Source organism: Nanorana parkeri, unplaced genomic scaffold (assembly GCF_000935625.1).
Source record: "Nanorana parkeri isolate BGI_ZX_2015 unplaced genomic scaffold, ASM93562v1 scaffold771, whole genome shotgun sequence".
In the NCBI taxonomy this organism is placed as follows: Eukaryota; Metazoa; Chordata; class Amphibia; order Anura; family Dicroglossidae; genus Nanorana; species Nanorana parkeri.
Window position 1 is genome coordinate 186118 of NW_017307039.1, and position 12536 is coordinate 198653.

The window sequence follows — 12536 nt, forward strand, 5'->3', positions numbered from 1 at the left end:
CTGGAGGGTGGCTACTTTTGTTCCCCATGGTCCCTGTGTGTGTTGTAAAGTTGCCACCACCCCAAGCTCACTCCCCTGATGGAATACAATCTCAATACAAATGAGTAAACTAAACATGAGATTGTAGTCCATCATGGGAGCGAGCTTCGAGAAGTGGCTGCACCTGTGGTGAGGAGACAGACTTGCACATGAGCCTAGGAGCAGTGTCACATTCTTGTATTGTTCACTTCTTGCATTACAGGTATTCCAACCAGGAAAAATAAAAAAGGCACACACCTTTCCTCCTATCAAAGGGAGAACATGCATTTTTCCAGCCTGGCTTTCCTTCACTGATGACACAATCAGACAAGTCCCACACAAGATAACTTGCCGCCTTGTCCACCTGTTTACAGGTAACTGCATCTTCCCCTTTCGAACGTTGTACATCCCAGAAAGCTGGGTCCGATCCGAAGTGCCAGTTCCATTAGGCTTTCCTGAAATGAAATGGAAATGAAAGTCAGGAGGTTTCTTATTTATGCAGCTGGCCATTTTAGTTGTAAAACAGCCAAATATTTCATTATATCATAGCAGCAAATACTAAAGTAAATGTGGTCATGAGAAAAGTACAGGATCTGCAGTTGCTGAACTCCTCATGAAACTCCTACATGCCTGCCTGTTATGCTGATCCACCGGCATTGGAAGGTTTCAAATCATTGACCTGAAACAACTGTGCAGATTAGTATTCTCAGAAGGAGAGGTTGGTAATTGCAGCTTCTAAAAGCAACATTTATTTTCAACAAGTACATATTTGTAATGGTTATCTGTGTGTTATGAGTGCAGCCAGAATACCTGTAGTACTATAAAACATACTACACAAGTAAAAGTGCCCATAGACCTTAAATGTCACATCTCTCATTACGGCTGTGCATGGGGCAGCCCAGCATTCTGGGGGAAGACATTATCAGACCTCTGTTTTAGTTATAAGTTGGTGTCATCTATAAACCTACTTTTTCCAATTTTGATTAAAAGCCTAAAAAGGAACACATGTGCAATCCAAACATTGTTTAGGCTCAAACTAGAGCATTGTGAGACTCTTGGTTAATGCACCTACAATGTCTGGCCAGCTTAAAGGGCACATGTTAAAGGGAACATCCATACTAAATCCAAACCGCACCCTAAAAAAATGCATCTTTGTCTTGAACTTCTTCTGAAAAATAGCAGTACACTTCCTAGTATAATAGAGTGCCGAGGTACTTTCTTGAGTACAGCCTCATAGCTGTACACCTGCAGTGTGATGTCATCCAAGGTTACCAATGCCTGTAAATGCTAGTCTCATGATTTGGAGTAAGGTTTGGTGATGTCACTACTGTGCTGCTTGCTAAAGGGGATCTGCACTGCATGCATCTCCCCGCTTATAGAATACTGAGATGATGAGGGGTTAATACACAGTAAATGGTGCCCACAGTGGCCAGTGAAGGGTTGGCACATGGCCTTCTCACTGGTGTTTGAAGTCCGACTGCTCAAACCCTCATAGGCTCCTGTAGGAAGCTTACTGTGTTTATGTAGGAGATACTAGAGTCGAAATGAGGCTTTGGTCAGACAGTCCCTTGGAAAACAGGAGGCTCTGGCGAGACCGCAGAAGATACAAGCCTACGTGGATACCCACTGGTAAAGTGACACGAAACTATGGAGTTAAATCTTACAAATGCATCCAAGAACCCTACCTATTAACAAAACTGTATCGTATTTGTGCATCACTCGGATGTAGATCCTCAAATCATCTCTGAATTGGTGCCGACACTGTCCTTCCTTCTGTGGCTACTTTTGTTCCCCATGGTCACTGTGTGTGTTGTAAAGTAGCTACCGCTTCAAAGCTCACTCCTAGTGATGGACTACAACCTCACACTTAGTTTGCTAATTTGTATTGAGATTGTAGTCCATCACAGGAGTGAGCTTGGGGTGGTGGCTACTTTTCAACGCATACAGGGACCATGGGGAACAAAAGCAGCCACCAGAAGGAAGCACAGTGTCAGCACCAATTCAGAGATGATTTGAGGATCTACAGCTGAGTGATACACAGATAAGATACATTTTTGTTAATAGTTAGCCTACTTGAATGCATTTTTAAAACTTGAGACCTTAAGGCTGGGTTCCCACCTAGGCGTACGGAATATGCGCGTGTGCCGCGCGTTTTTACAGCGATTTCCGAGGGCTATCCGGCTGTATCCCACTGGATACGCGCGGCAAATACGCCCCAAAGAAGCTACTGTACTTCTTTGGGCATAGGGAGTTTTGCAGCGTGTTCCTACGCGCTGTAAAACGCCCAGGTGGGAACCATGCCCATAGGCAATCATTGGTTTTCACATGTTGAGCGTTTTACAGCGCGTAGGAACATGCTGTAAAACGCCCAGGTGTGAACCAGGCCTAAAAGAGAACTATGGGGTAAGTGTTTTCCCCATAGTTCTCTTAAGGGTCACGGGAGGACATATACAAGCATCCTCCAGTGAACCAAAGCTCAGTATAGCACCAGCTACAGCTCACGGTATACTGAGACCGCCGTAGCCGAGATGGATCCTGACATTACTGTCGAAATCCACCCAGCTGCATGAGTGACAGCTGGCTCTGCCTATCTAGAGGCAGAGCCAGCTGTACCCTCCCCCGTCCGTTCCTCCAGTCAGCGCTGGCAGATCGGACAGGGGAGGGGGGGAATCCCTGCAGGGAGCCGTGACTGACAGTCACAGCTCTCTGCAGGGACATGATCGAGAAGTGAGCGAGTGACGGTATGTGTTCGCTCACTTCCCGACCTGTGACAGTTTCATTGTCACACTTCGGCTCAAACGATGAGGATGAGTGATTTTCACTCACCTCAAAGTTCTCCTCAAAGTTCTCCTTTAACTCTCGAGTTTAGTGTCACATTAAGCCTACAATGGAGTAGGTCTAACAAAGTCAGGAGGGTTTCACATATAGCAATTGTGGGGATCATTTGCTGAACTATGCAGAGAGTGTGGTTTTACCTTCTTGGAAACCAGCTTTTAGGCTTATTTTCCTATAAGTCTAGTAGCAGCAGGTAAGTTACTGTTTCACTTGTGGGATATTAGGGCTCATGCACACAGCCAGTCATAGTTGTACACCACCTAGATAAGCATATTTCTGCGAATAAGCCTTTGGATCTGATACTTAGAGGCTATTTATCATATGTAACCTTAATGCTGGACGTTTCCTGCTTTAAATCTCCCTGCTTCTGCTTCCACTTCATTCATTCTGAGTATCAATGCTTTGTAAACCTTGAAAAACACCAGTTAATAGATCACCAACAATCAAGGCACAGTTCTGAGATAAGGAGGCAAAACCCTATTAAGGTGCCCATACACTGCTCGATTCTCGTACGAGAATCGGGCGAAATCCCGCGATCGTACGAGAATCGAGCAGTGTGAACTAAGACGTGCGACCGTTTCTACTGTACGGTCGCACGTCTTTTGTCGAGCCAACATGTTTGAAAACCCGAGAATCGTACGATTCTCGGCGGGTTTCTAGCCTGCTCGTCCGATAGCTGCGGAACGGGCCGGTGTGCGCACTCGCACACTGCCCGTTCTGCATTGCCGTCATCGCAAGTACGATCTGCCCGTCCAAGGTGGGAAGATCGTACGGGCTTTCAAGAAGCATACGACCATCGCAAGACAAAAGTCTTGTGATGGTCGTAAGGTGTATGGGCACCTTTAGTCTACCACAGGAGGACTCTTTTCACACAAATATACTGCAAATCAAGGCATGGTAAGTCAGTAATGGGGAAAATATCTGCTACAGGCAAACCACAGGCAACACTGGTAGTCATTTGTCCCTGGCTTTCCTTTTCTGGGGGGCACAGCTTTTAGAGTTTAAAGGCCAAGCCCAGGCAACAGTTCAGTTATTTTTGGCACAAGTGTTAGTCTGCAAATGGCAATGGCCACAGAAGATAAAAGGGTGCGACTTTACTTTCCCTAGTGGTTAAAGTCAAGATTTGAGAAAACCCCACAATATATATGTTATATTGTTAAATGTTCCCATTCACAAAGCATACCTAAATATAATTAAAAATTCCTACATCTTTAATTTCTTTGAAGCAGGCCATTGTGCAGACTGGAAGCAATTGTAAAGGGATTCTGTCCCCATAGAAAAAGTAAGGACATGCTAAATTTTCTCTCATTTTACATACAATGCTTCTAGATCTTTAAAGAAGAACGCCGGATAATTAAACAGTACGACTACCCCCGGAACACCGCAAAGGTTAACTGGTCATTAATGCCTAGGGTCCAATAAAGAAAAAAGAAATGTAAAGAAAGAAAAACAGCAAGAAAATGCTTCCAAATGCTTAGTGAGGTGACCACGCTGACCAATGAGTGCCTGCCATTTGTGAGCGAAATTTAAACTGAAACTCCGTACCGATCATCGCTTCGCTTTAGGAGGAAAATGCAGAAGCCCAAGGCCCGGTGCAGACCTGAGCGATCCGGGATCACGTGGTCCTGCGCAATTGCAGACAGCGACTGCTGCGCGGCTCCATTGCCCACGCGGCAATCGCAGAAAAAGGTTAATGTACTTTTTTTGCGATACACGACGCGTGGCTGTTTCAGTGTTCAGATGGACAGGTGGAATCTCAGAGGGGAAACTGCGCAATCCGCCCAGCGCGACTGGGGTGCCATTAGAAAATAATGGCACCCACAGCACGATTGTCTGTGATGGGCGACTCCATGAACCGCAAGTTATCGTGTACGATTTCCGCGCGGTCACAGATAGTCTAGGTGTGCACCGTTCCTGAGCCTTGCAGCATGATCCAGTGATGACCGTTGCAATGCGTTCCAGGTTTGAATGCAACCATTTAAAAAATGGTTTCCTAATATGCATTTCATTTTTGCAAAAGGCTTTAATTTTAGCCTTTAATTCTTTGTGAAGACCAATATAGTTTACGACTGATAATGAAATGAGTCAGCCCTGTAAATTCCTAGAGCCCCTACCTAACATTACATGGGGGGGGGGAGATTAGGTAGGAAGTCCTGCAATGTAAATGGGAAGATGTAATAAATATAAAATAGGTGTTATGCCAATTTGACTGCAAACCTGGAAATACACTTTAACCACCTGCTGTCCGGCCGTTGTAATTAAACGGCCGGACAGCAACTTCTTAAATGCGGGTGGGCGTTTTTAAACGTCCCATACCGCCCCGCTCGTGCCCGCCGCTAGCCTTGTATGTAAACAGCCAGCGATGGCTGTTTACATACAAGCTTATGGCCGTCTGTAGAGATGCCCGATCGCTTATAATATGCGTGCGGGTGTGCGGCCCCCCTACGTTGCAGGCGCTGCTGCTGATCCCGAGCTCCGCTGTGCCCGGTGCGAGCCCGGGATCAGTACAGCAGCTCTGCGGCCGGAGATCAAACTGAGCTCAGTACATAAGCTCCGTTTGATCTCCTCCTCCTCTTCGGAATGCAGGAAGCAATGTGTATTACATCACTTCCGCATTCCTCTGTCACTCTCCGGTACAGAAACCGGAGAGAAGCTGGTGAAGCAGGTGTTTGCTTTATTAGCTTCTCTGGGGGGTCCCTAGGTGACATTAGGGTCTTAAAGACCCCTGATGTCACCATGAAGAGGACCTGACACTGAAAATTGGGCTTGTTAGTCCCCTATGTGACAGCAATAAAGCTAAGTGGGAAAAAAAAAAGGTTTAAAAGAATTAGTTAAAAAAAAATATTAAAAAGTCACAAATGTTTTTTTTAATTACCTTTAGTAGTCTACGTGCAGAAACGACAATTGCATCCATTACGCCTCACGTTACATATCGCCGCGAACGTCGGAGTGAGTAATAATTTTAGGGCCATCAATCACTGATAACACTAAACTGATGAGCAGTAAAAGCTTTTAAAACGTCGCCTATGGCCAATTTTGGGTATGGTAATTTTTGTGAGTTCGCAGACGCACGCAATTTTAAAGCTTGACATGTTTGGTGTCTATTTACCAGACGTGACCCCGTCTTTTATATTTTGCCAAAAATTTTGGTAATAATAAATGTTTTATAACATAACGTAGGGAAAAACAGTACTTTTTTCATTATATAGTAAAAACAACAACCCCAGTGATGATAAATACCACCAAAAGAAAGCGCTATCTGTCCCCAAAAAAATTGTATAAAATCAATTTCAGCGCAGCGTTGCATGACGGAATAAATGTCAAAGTACCGCATTGCTGAACACTGAAAAAATGGCCTGGACAGGAAGGGGGTGAACACACCCCGGTCAGCGAGTGGTTAAAAACCACTAAATTACCCAATGAAAGTGAATTTAGCAGATGCAAACAGCCTGCAGCCTTATCTCAATGAACAAGTGTTGCACCTTTATATGCCAGAGTACAGTAACATGAACTTCAGCCTTGTGCGTAAGCTGGGCCCAGAGCCAAAACACAGACGCCCATTTACCCATTGACAGCACACATAGAATAGTTTAATGGGTTGAAACGATTGCATAAGTTTGAAGTCTCACATAAGAAAGAAGTGGGTTTTGGGAAACTATCCACTATGGTAAGTCATAAGAACAAAAAATAAAACTAAATAGCCAAATGCTCAGAAAATCGGTCAAATAATTTGGTAAATAAAAACCCATCATTTTAAGAGTCAGGTACATCCACATTTTTATAATACAGTAACCAGGGTTAAAAATCACGCGGAATTGCTCAAAAATGCACTGATCGCCGGTTTCCATTGAAGTCTATGTGAATGGCCCCCATTCAAAATGGGATTTTATTTGCACGTGTTTAAGTGAAGAAAAATCTGCGCAACAAAACCGCCTTCGTGTGAACCTGCGGCGTGATTCCAGCTTCCACACAGTGGTTGCCTCGCGGCCCCATTGATTTCAATTGCTGAAAAAAAAGAAACGTACCTTTTTTGTGAGACGTGACGCACTGCTTTTTAGCCGCGATCATGTTCGATTGCACGGGCAAAATTGTGCCGGGAAATCATACAATCTGCCCAGCGGGACTGTGGTGCCATTAGAAAAGAATGGCACCACCAGTGCGATCAGCGGTGGTGTGCAACTCTGCGACTGCACCGCAATCAACACGGTTTCGTCATGGATAGCGCAAGTGTGAACCTGGCCTCAGCTGCAAAAACGTGCTAAAAAAAAAAGCGTGAAAAAAAAAAAAAGGCGCTGATCAGCACATTTCCATTGAAGTCTATGGAGCAAAACTAATAATCGCCGCAAAAGAAGCTCAAGGACTGTTTTAAACAACGGGCATATTTTTATGTGAGATTCAGCCCAATAGGAATACATTGGATTTTGATCTGCATGCGTTTTAGCGTGGGAAAGAAAACATGCAACAAAATGCCCTAGTGTGAACGGGGCCTAAATGACATGAAATCAGTACCTTATACATACCCAGCACAATATCAGAACGTTCGAATGTAACATTTGTACCACAACTATGGAAATGAGTTTAGTAACTAGAGCTATAAAAACGTAACCATTTCCAGTTTCCTCAAATATAGATGTAAAAAGAGTGCTATTGAGGAAGTGCTTTATTTTCAATCTACACTGACATACAAAGAAGAAAACAAACGCTGCATATATTGCAAATGGTATATAAATAGATCAAACCCATGAACTGTCATTTCTTTGCCGTACTGTCGGGAATGACTGCTCCTACACTTGCCATACAACTATGGTTGCTATCTGTCCCGGATTTTCAGTAATTAGCTTAGATTTGCCCCTGAAAATCGGGGATCGTCTTATACGTGGGGTATACAGTGTAAACCTTTAGTTCGTTTGGGCCAAGCTTGTCCAAAACGAACATCCCTAATCTGTCAGCACGGTGGATGTGCGGTAATACTGTATGTACGGTAGCTTCGGCTGCATACAGTAGCTGAGCCAATCACGGCGAGCGATGTACACAACCTCTGCCAATCCGAGCAGGCTTTGTATTCATTAATAGAATACATTGCTCGCCGTGATTGGCTCAGCACGGTATACTGTATGTAGCCAAATCTATCGTACATACAGTATTATGTTGCCTCGGAAGTGGGGTAGTCTTATATGACGAGTATAGCACAAAACCTATGTTTAAGTGGAAAATTAGGGGGTCGCCTTATACACCAGCAAATACGGTACCATTTTATCTTCACATTTCTGCATATAAAATTAATAACACGGGCCCTGTTTAAGTAAATATTTAAAAGCAACATTTATAGCCCAAAAGGTATTTTCAAATTGAGTAGGCAAACTACAGCTGAGTATTGATGTTGTGAGGTCCTCTGAGACAGCACTGCATACAACAAGCCAAAATACACTGACTCAACAGCAGTGTTCCTGGAAATCATTTTAGCATGCTGACAACTACGGAATAAATGTTGTGGACGAAGCATCTGGCATTATATATTTACAGGGAGCTTCAATGCACTGTGACATTGCCATACTCATGACCTGTGCAGACAAAGTCAGTGGAAACGCCAAACATTTTTATACACAAAAAAAAGGATTGCGTCAGGGACACACCTGAAGAGTCACAAAAAACTTTAATTCAGTCAACTTTCTAGACATACAGTGGGGCAAAAAAGTATTTAGTCAGCCACCAATTGTGCAAGTTCTCCCCCTTAAAAAGATGAGAGGCCTGTAATTGGCATCATAGGTAGACCTCAACTATGAGAGACAAAATGAGAAAACAAATCCAGACAAAATCACATTGGCTGATTTGGAACCAATTTATTTGCAAATTATGGTGGAAAATAAGTATTTGGTCAATATCAAAAGGTCATCTCAATACTTTGTTATATATCCGTTGTTGGCAATGACAGAGGTCAAACGTGTCCTGTACGTCTTGTTTTCCAGCACATCCCACATATGCTCAATTGGATTGAGATCTAGAGAATTCAGAGGCCAAATCAACACCTCAAACCATTCTTGAACCATTTTTGCAGCGTGTTAGGGCACATTATCCTGCTGAAAGAGGCCACCGCCATCAGGGAATACTCTTGCCATGAAGGGGTGTACTTGGTCAGCAGCAATGTTTAGGTAGGTGGTACACGTCAAAAAGGCAAATCCACATGAATGGCAGGAACCAAGGTTTTCCGGCAGAACATTGCTCCTGATTCCCATAATAATTTGTCCACCCCAGGGTTAAAGACAACAATATCTTAAAAACCTAGACCGTTCTAGTAAAAAGACACTGCGGCACACACAGTATGCAAAATAGCCCAACAGGCCTTTCAAGAGAACACTCAAAAGGGAATATATATTGGTTATTGTATATCATTTATTTATTATGGTCAGGGCTACATTTTTTAAGCCCAAGTTCACACCTCTGCAAAATGCACCATTGCAGAGGTGCTGCATGGTGTGTTGCGGTAGGGCAGCCCATTTATTTGAATGGGCTGGCTACTGCACTAAAATCACACTCAAATAAGTGCAAGCACTCAAAAAAATGCATCTCATCACATCCCATGGTAAAAGGTTACAATACCCTGTGGTGGGATACATTGCAAATGTGACAGCTAGGTGTGTTGCAATGCCATTAAGAAACATTGGAACCGCGGCAGACCCAATACTACAATACGCGGTGCAAGATCCCAAGCAGCATTGCATGCACACCCGCATCACAAAGATGTGCACGGAGCCTTCTCTTTTTTTAGTTAGGTAAATATTAAAACCACCTTTTTTTTTAATGAAAAGCTGGATAAATATAGCTGGAAACTATTTTTGTCTCTTAGCGGTTTGGAATGCACCGACTCAAATCACTTTTCACAGCTTATACAATATGCCTTGAACAGGAATGTGTACACCAGTACTTTAAAACTCTGCATGGCGTGTTGCTTAAACTGGCATTTACCATTGCACTTAACAGCCGAGGGCAAGTGTTATTGCAGACACTGCCCAATATTACATTTACTGTAGCGTATATAGAAAGTGGCACATAACCAATCTACTAAAAGATTAGTTGGATTGATAAAGAACATTGGCTTGCATGTTCGCCCAGTAAAAAGCCATTCACTGATGTTCACCAACATCTAGATTTTACCATTCTTCAAGGGGAAACAAAATGCTAGTTAACATCTGCTGTGTCATCATTCTTTATTTGCAATGATCACCACTCTTAACATGAAAATCATTGCCTTTTTTTTTTTTTTAAAGCTCTATGGGGACCTGTGGCAATCGCTTCTCTGAGGGCCCATTCACACCACATTACGACCAGGCCAGATTGTTTCCGGAATCAAAATGCATCCCAATGTATCCCTATGCTAATTTCTGGTCTCTTTCACACGAGCGCAGTCCGTTCCAGACCACAAAAATTCTGCACGTCTCATTTGGTCTGGTCTGGGTTGCACTGGAACTCCAGCAGGTTCACACTATTTTCTGGTCCACATCTGGTCCGGAAATCGGTGTGAACCTGCCCTAAGGCCTCATTCACACAGCTTAGAGCCGGTCCATACAGATCCGTGCGGCGTGCATGGCCATATCGGGCCGCTCCCGGGAAGGACAGGTGCTGCGTGTGATTTTTCACGCAGCAGCCTGTACTTCTCTTTGGGAGTACGCGGCCGAACAGTCACCAGAGCTGCACATCCGTGCAGGTGCGGATGGATCCCATCTGCGTACAAGCACGGATGTGCAGTTTGGGTGAGTGTACGGCCGCGTACTCCCATAGAGAACAGGCTGCTGCGTAAAAAATCGCACACAGTATCTGTCCTTCCCGCGAACAGCCCGATACGGCCACACGGATCTGTAAAGGCCTACACTTAGCTGTGTGAATGAGGCCTAAATCTGCACAAATTAGGATTTAGCCTAAAATCTTTATGTGTATATGCTCAAATCTGCTTTCTGCGGCCAGAAAACTGACATTTTAGAAAATAAAGGGTAAATAAAAGCATGTGCCTATGCTTTGACTGACACCTATTTTAGATGTTTTAAAAGTGAAAACACATCATTTGGAACTTTAACTAGTATATTCTACTCCAACTGCCTTTCTACATTTCCATGGTGCATGGTTCACTGGTAGGCCACAGTAGGTCAGCAAAAAGCAAAAGATGATGGAAATCAGTGAACTGAAAAACTATTGCAGCAGCTGCTCTCACTCAGGCTAGTTTCACACCTTTTGCGCGATTTTGTTTTGAAAATCGCCTGGTTTTTAATGCATAGAAAGGTCTATGGGACCACAACAACGTGACAACCTCCCAAAAATAGCTTCTGCACCTTTTTTGCGCAACAGGCAGCTGCGCAAAGCAAATGTGTGAACAGGCCCCATTGACTTCAATGGGAATCTGTGTTTTGCGTGATATTGCGTGGCTAAACCCGAACCTAGCCTCAATGTGCCATAAATGCACCAGTAGTACAAATGCCAAACCTTGCTGCACAGCTTGCAGGGCTGCAAAATACGCATGCTACCAAGCCATCTATATTGATTTATACTTCTATGGAAGAGGAAATATTGGGGGGAAAAAGCGTTCATGGCAAATCCCATGAAAATATAATTAGGGCAACTAGAAAATACAAATATATGCAAGCTAAAATGTTATGGAATGCCATCTCTTTATCCCATATCATCAGTACTGTAATCCATCCATATTTAGCAATTAGCCATGTCATCCAAATTCACAGTCCCCAACCACCGCCTTCAACAATTCGCATTTTGATAAAGCAAACTACTATCCGACACTCCTCTGTATAACCACAAAACACAATTCATCCGCTTGTTCATCTGCAGTGAGGCCAATGGAATCATAGTACAAAGGGTGTTGTTTTTGACTAGCGAATTTACTCAAGCATATTCTAATAAGCTATTCAAGAGCTCAATACTACTTGTCCAAATGGATTAGTCAAGTTAGCAAAAGAGCCCAGACTTCTGCAAAGGGGACTTCTATCCACTGTGCTTCATTAGCCTGAGATCAGACAAAAACAGGCCACTTCAAAAACAAGGGCACAAAACAAGGTGGGGGTCATTGTATGTGGTGGCAGTTTTAATGCAAAGTTCACACAGGCAACAGCAGTGGTGACCGAGATGTTGCAGGACTGCAAGGTAAAAAATAAAAAACCCTTCACGTTGCCCTTCGTTTTTCATAAACCTGGTGCTAGCTTATTTAAAAATGTTGTATACAAGACCAGTCACCCTGCACATGGATTGAGCAGCAATGACTGGTCTTTATTACTGGTCTTTATTACAGGAAGTTCCTGCACAAAGTTGCACAGTGGATTTCTGCAGATTGGAAGAAATACACAAAGCACACCAAGATTCAAGTAAGAATCTTGCATTTAGTCCAACTTTAAAAAAAACATTCCTAAAAGGAATACAACAGTCTTGCTTGTTTATTTTGCTCTATTTTGACTTTATGAGTTAGCACAACGAGCATTAAAACCCAACCGCAAGCAAATGTTTTCTCATTTTGTATACAATACAAATCTTAAAAGTCTTCAAGTATTCACCCTATTGGCTGTGAAACCCCTAAACATGCTCTGGTTCAACAGTATACATCAATATGAAAGGCCCCAGAATTTGATGAAGAACAGATCAGGAACATCCTAGAGTCCAGGGAGCTATGAAAACAACTCAACTGGCTT

At 43.4% G+C, this 12536-nt stretch overlaps 1 protein-coding gene across 1 annotated transcript in view; it reads right to left on the minus strand.

Moving 5' to 3' along the window:
- PHLPP1 (PH domain and leucine rich repeat protein phosphatase 1) overlaps positions 1-12536 on the minus strand; it is a 127170-nt gene that overhangs the window by 68866 nt on the left and 45768 nt on the right. The window contains exon 3 of the mRNA XM_018564661.1: positions 277-473. Within this exon, the coding sequence (XP_018420163.1) occupies positions 277-473 (197 nt within the window). The remainder of the gene's footprint in view (positions 1-276; positions 474-12536) is intronic.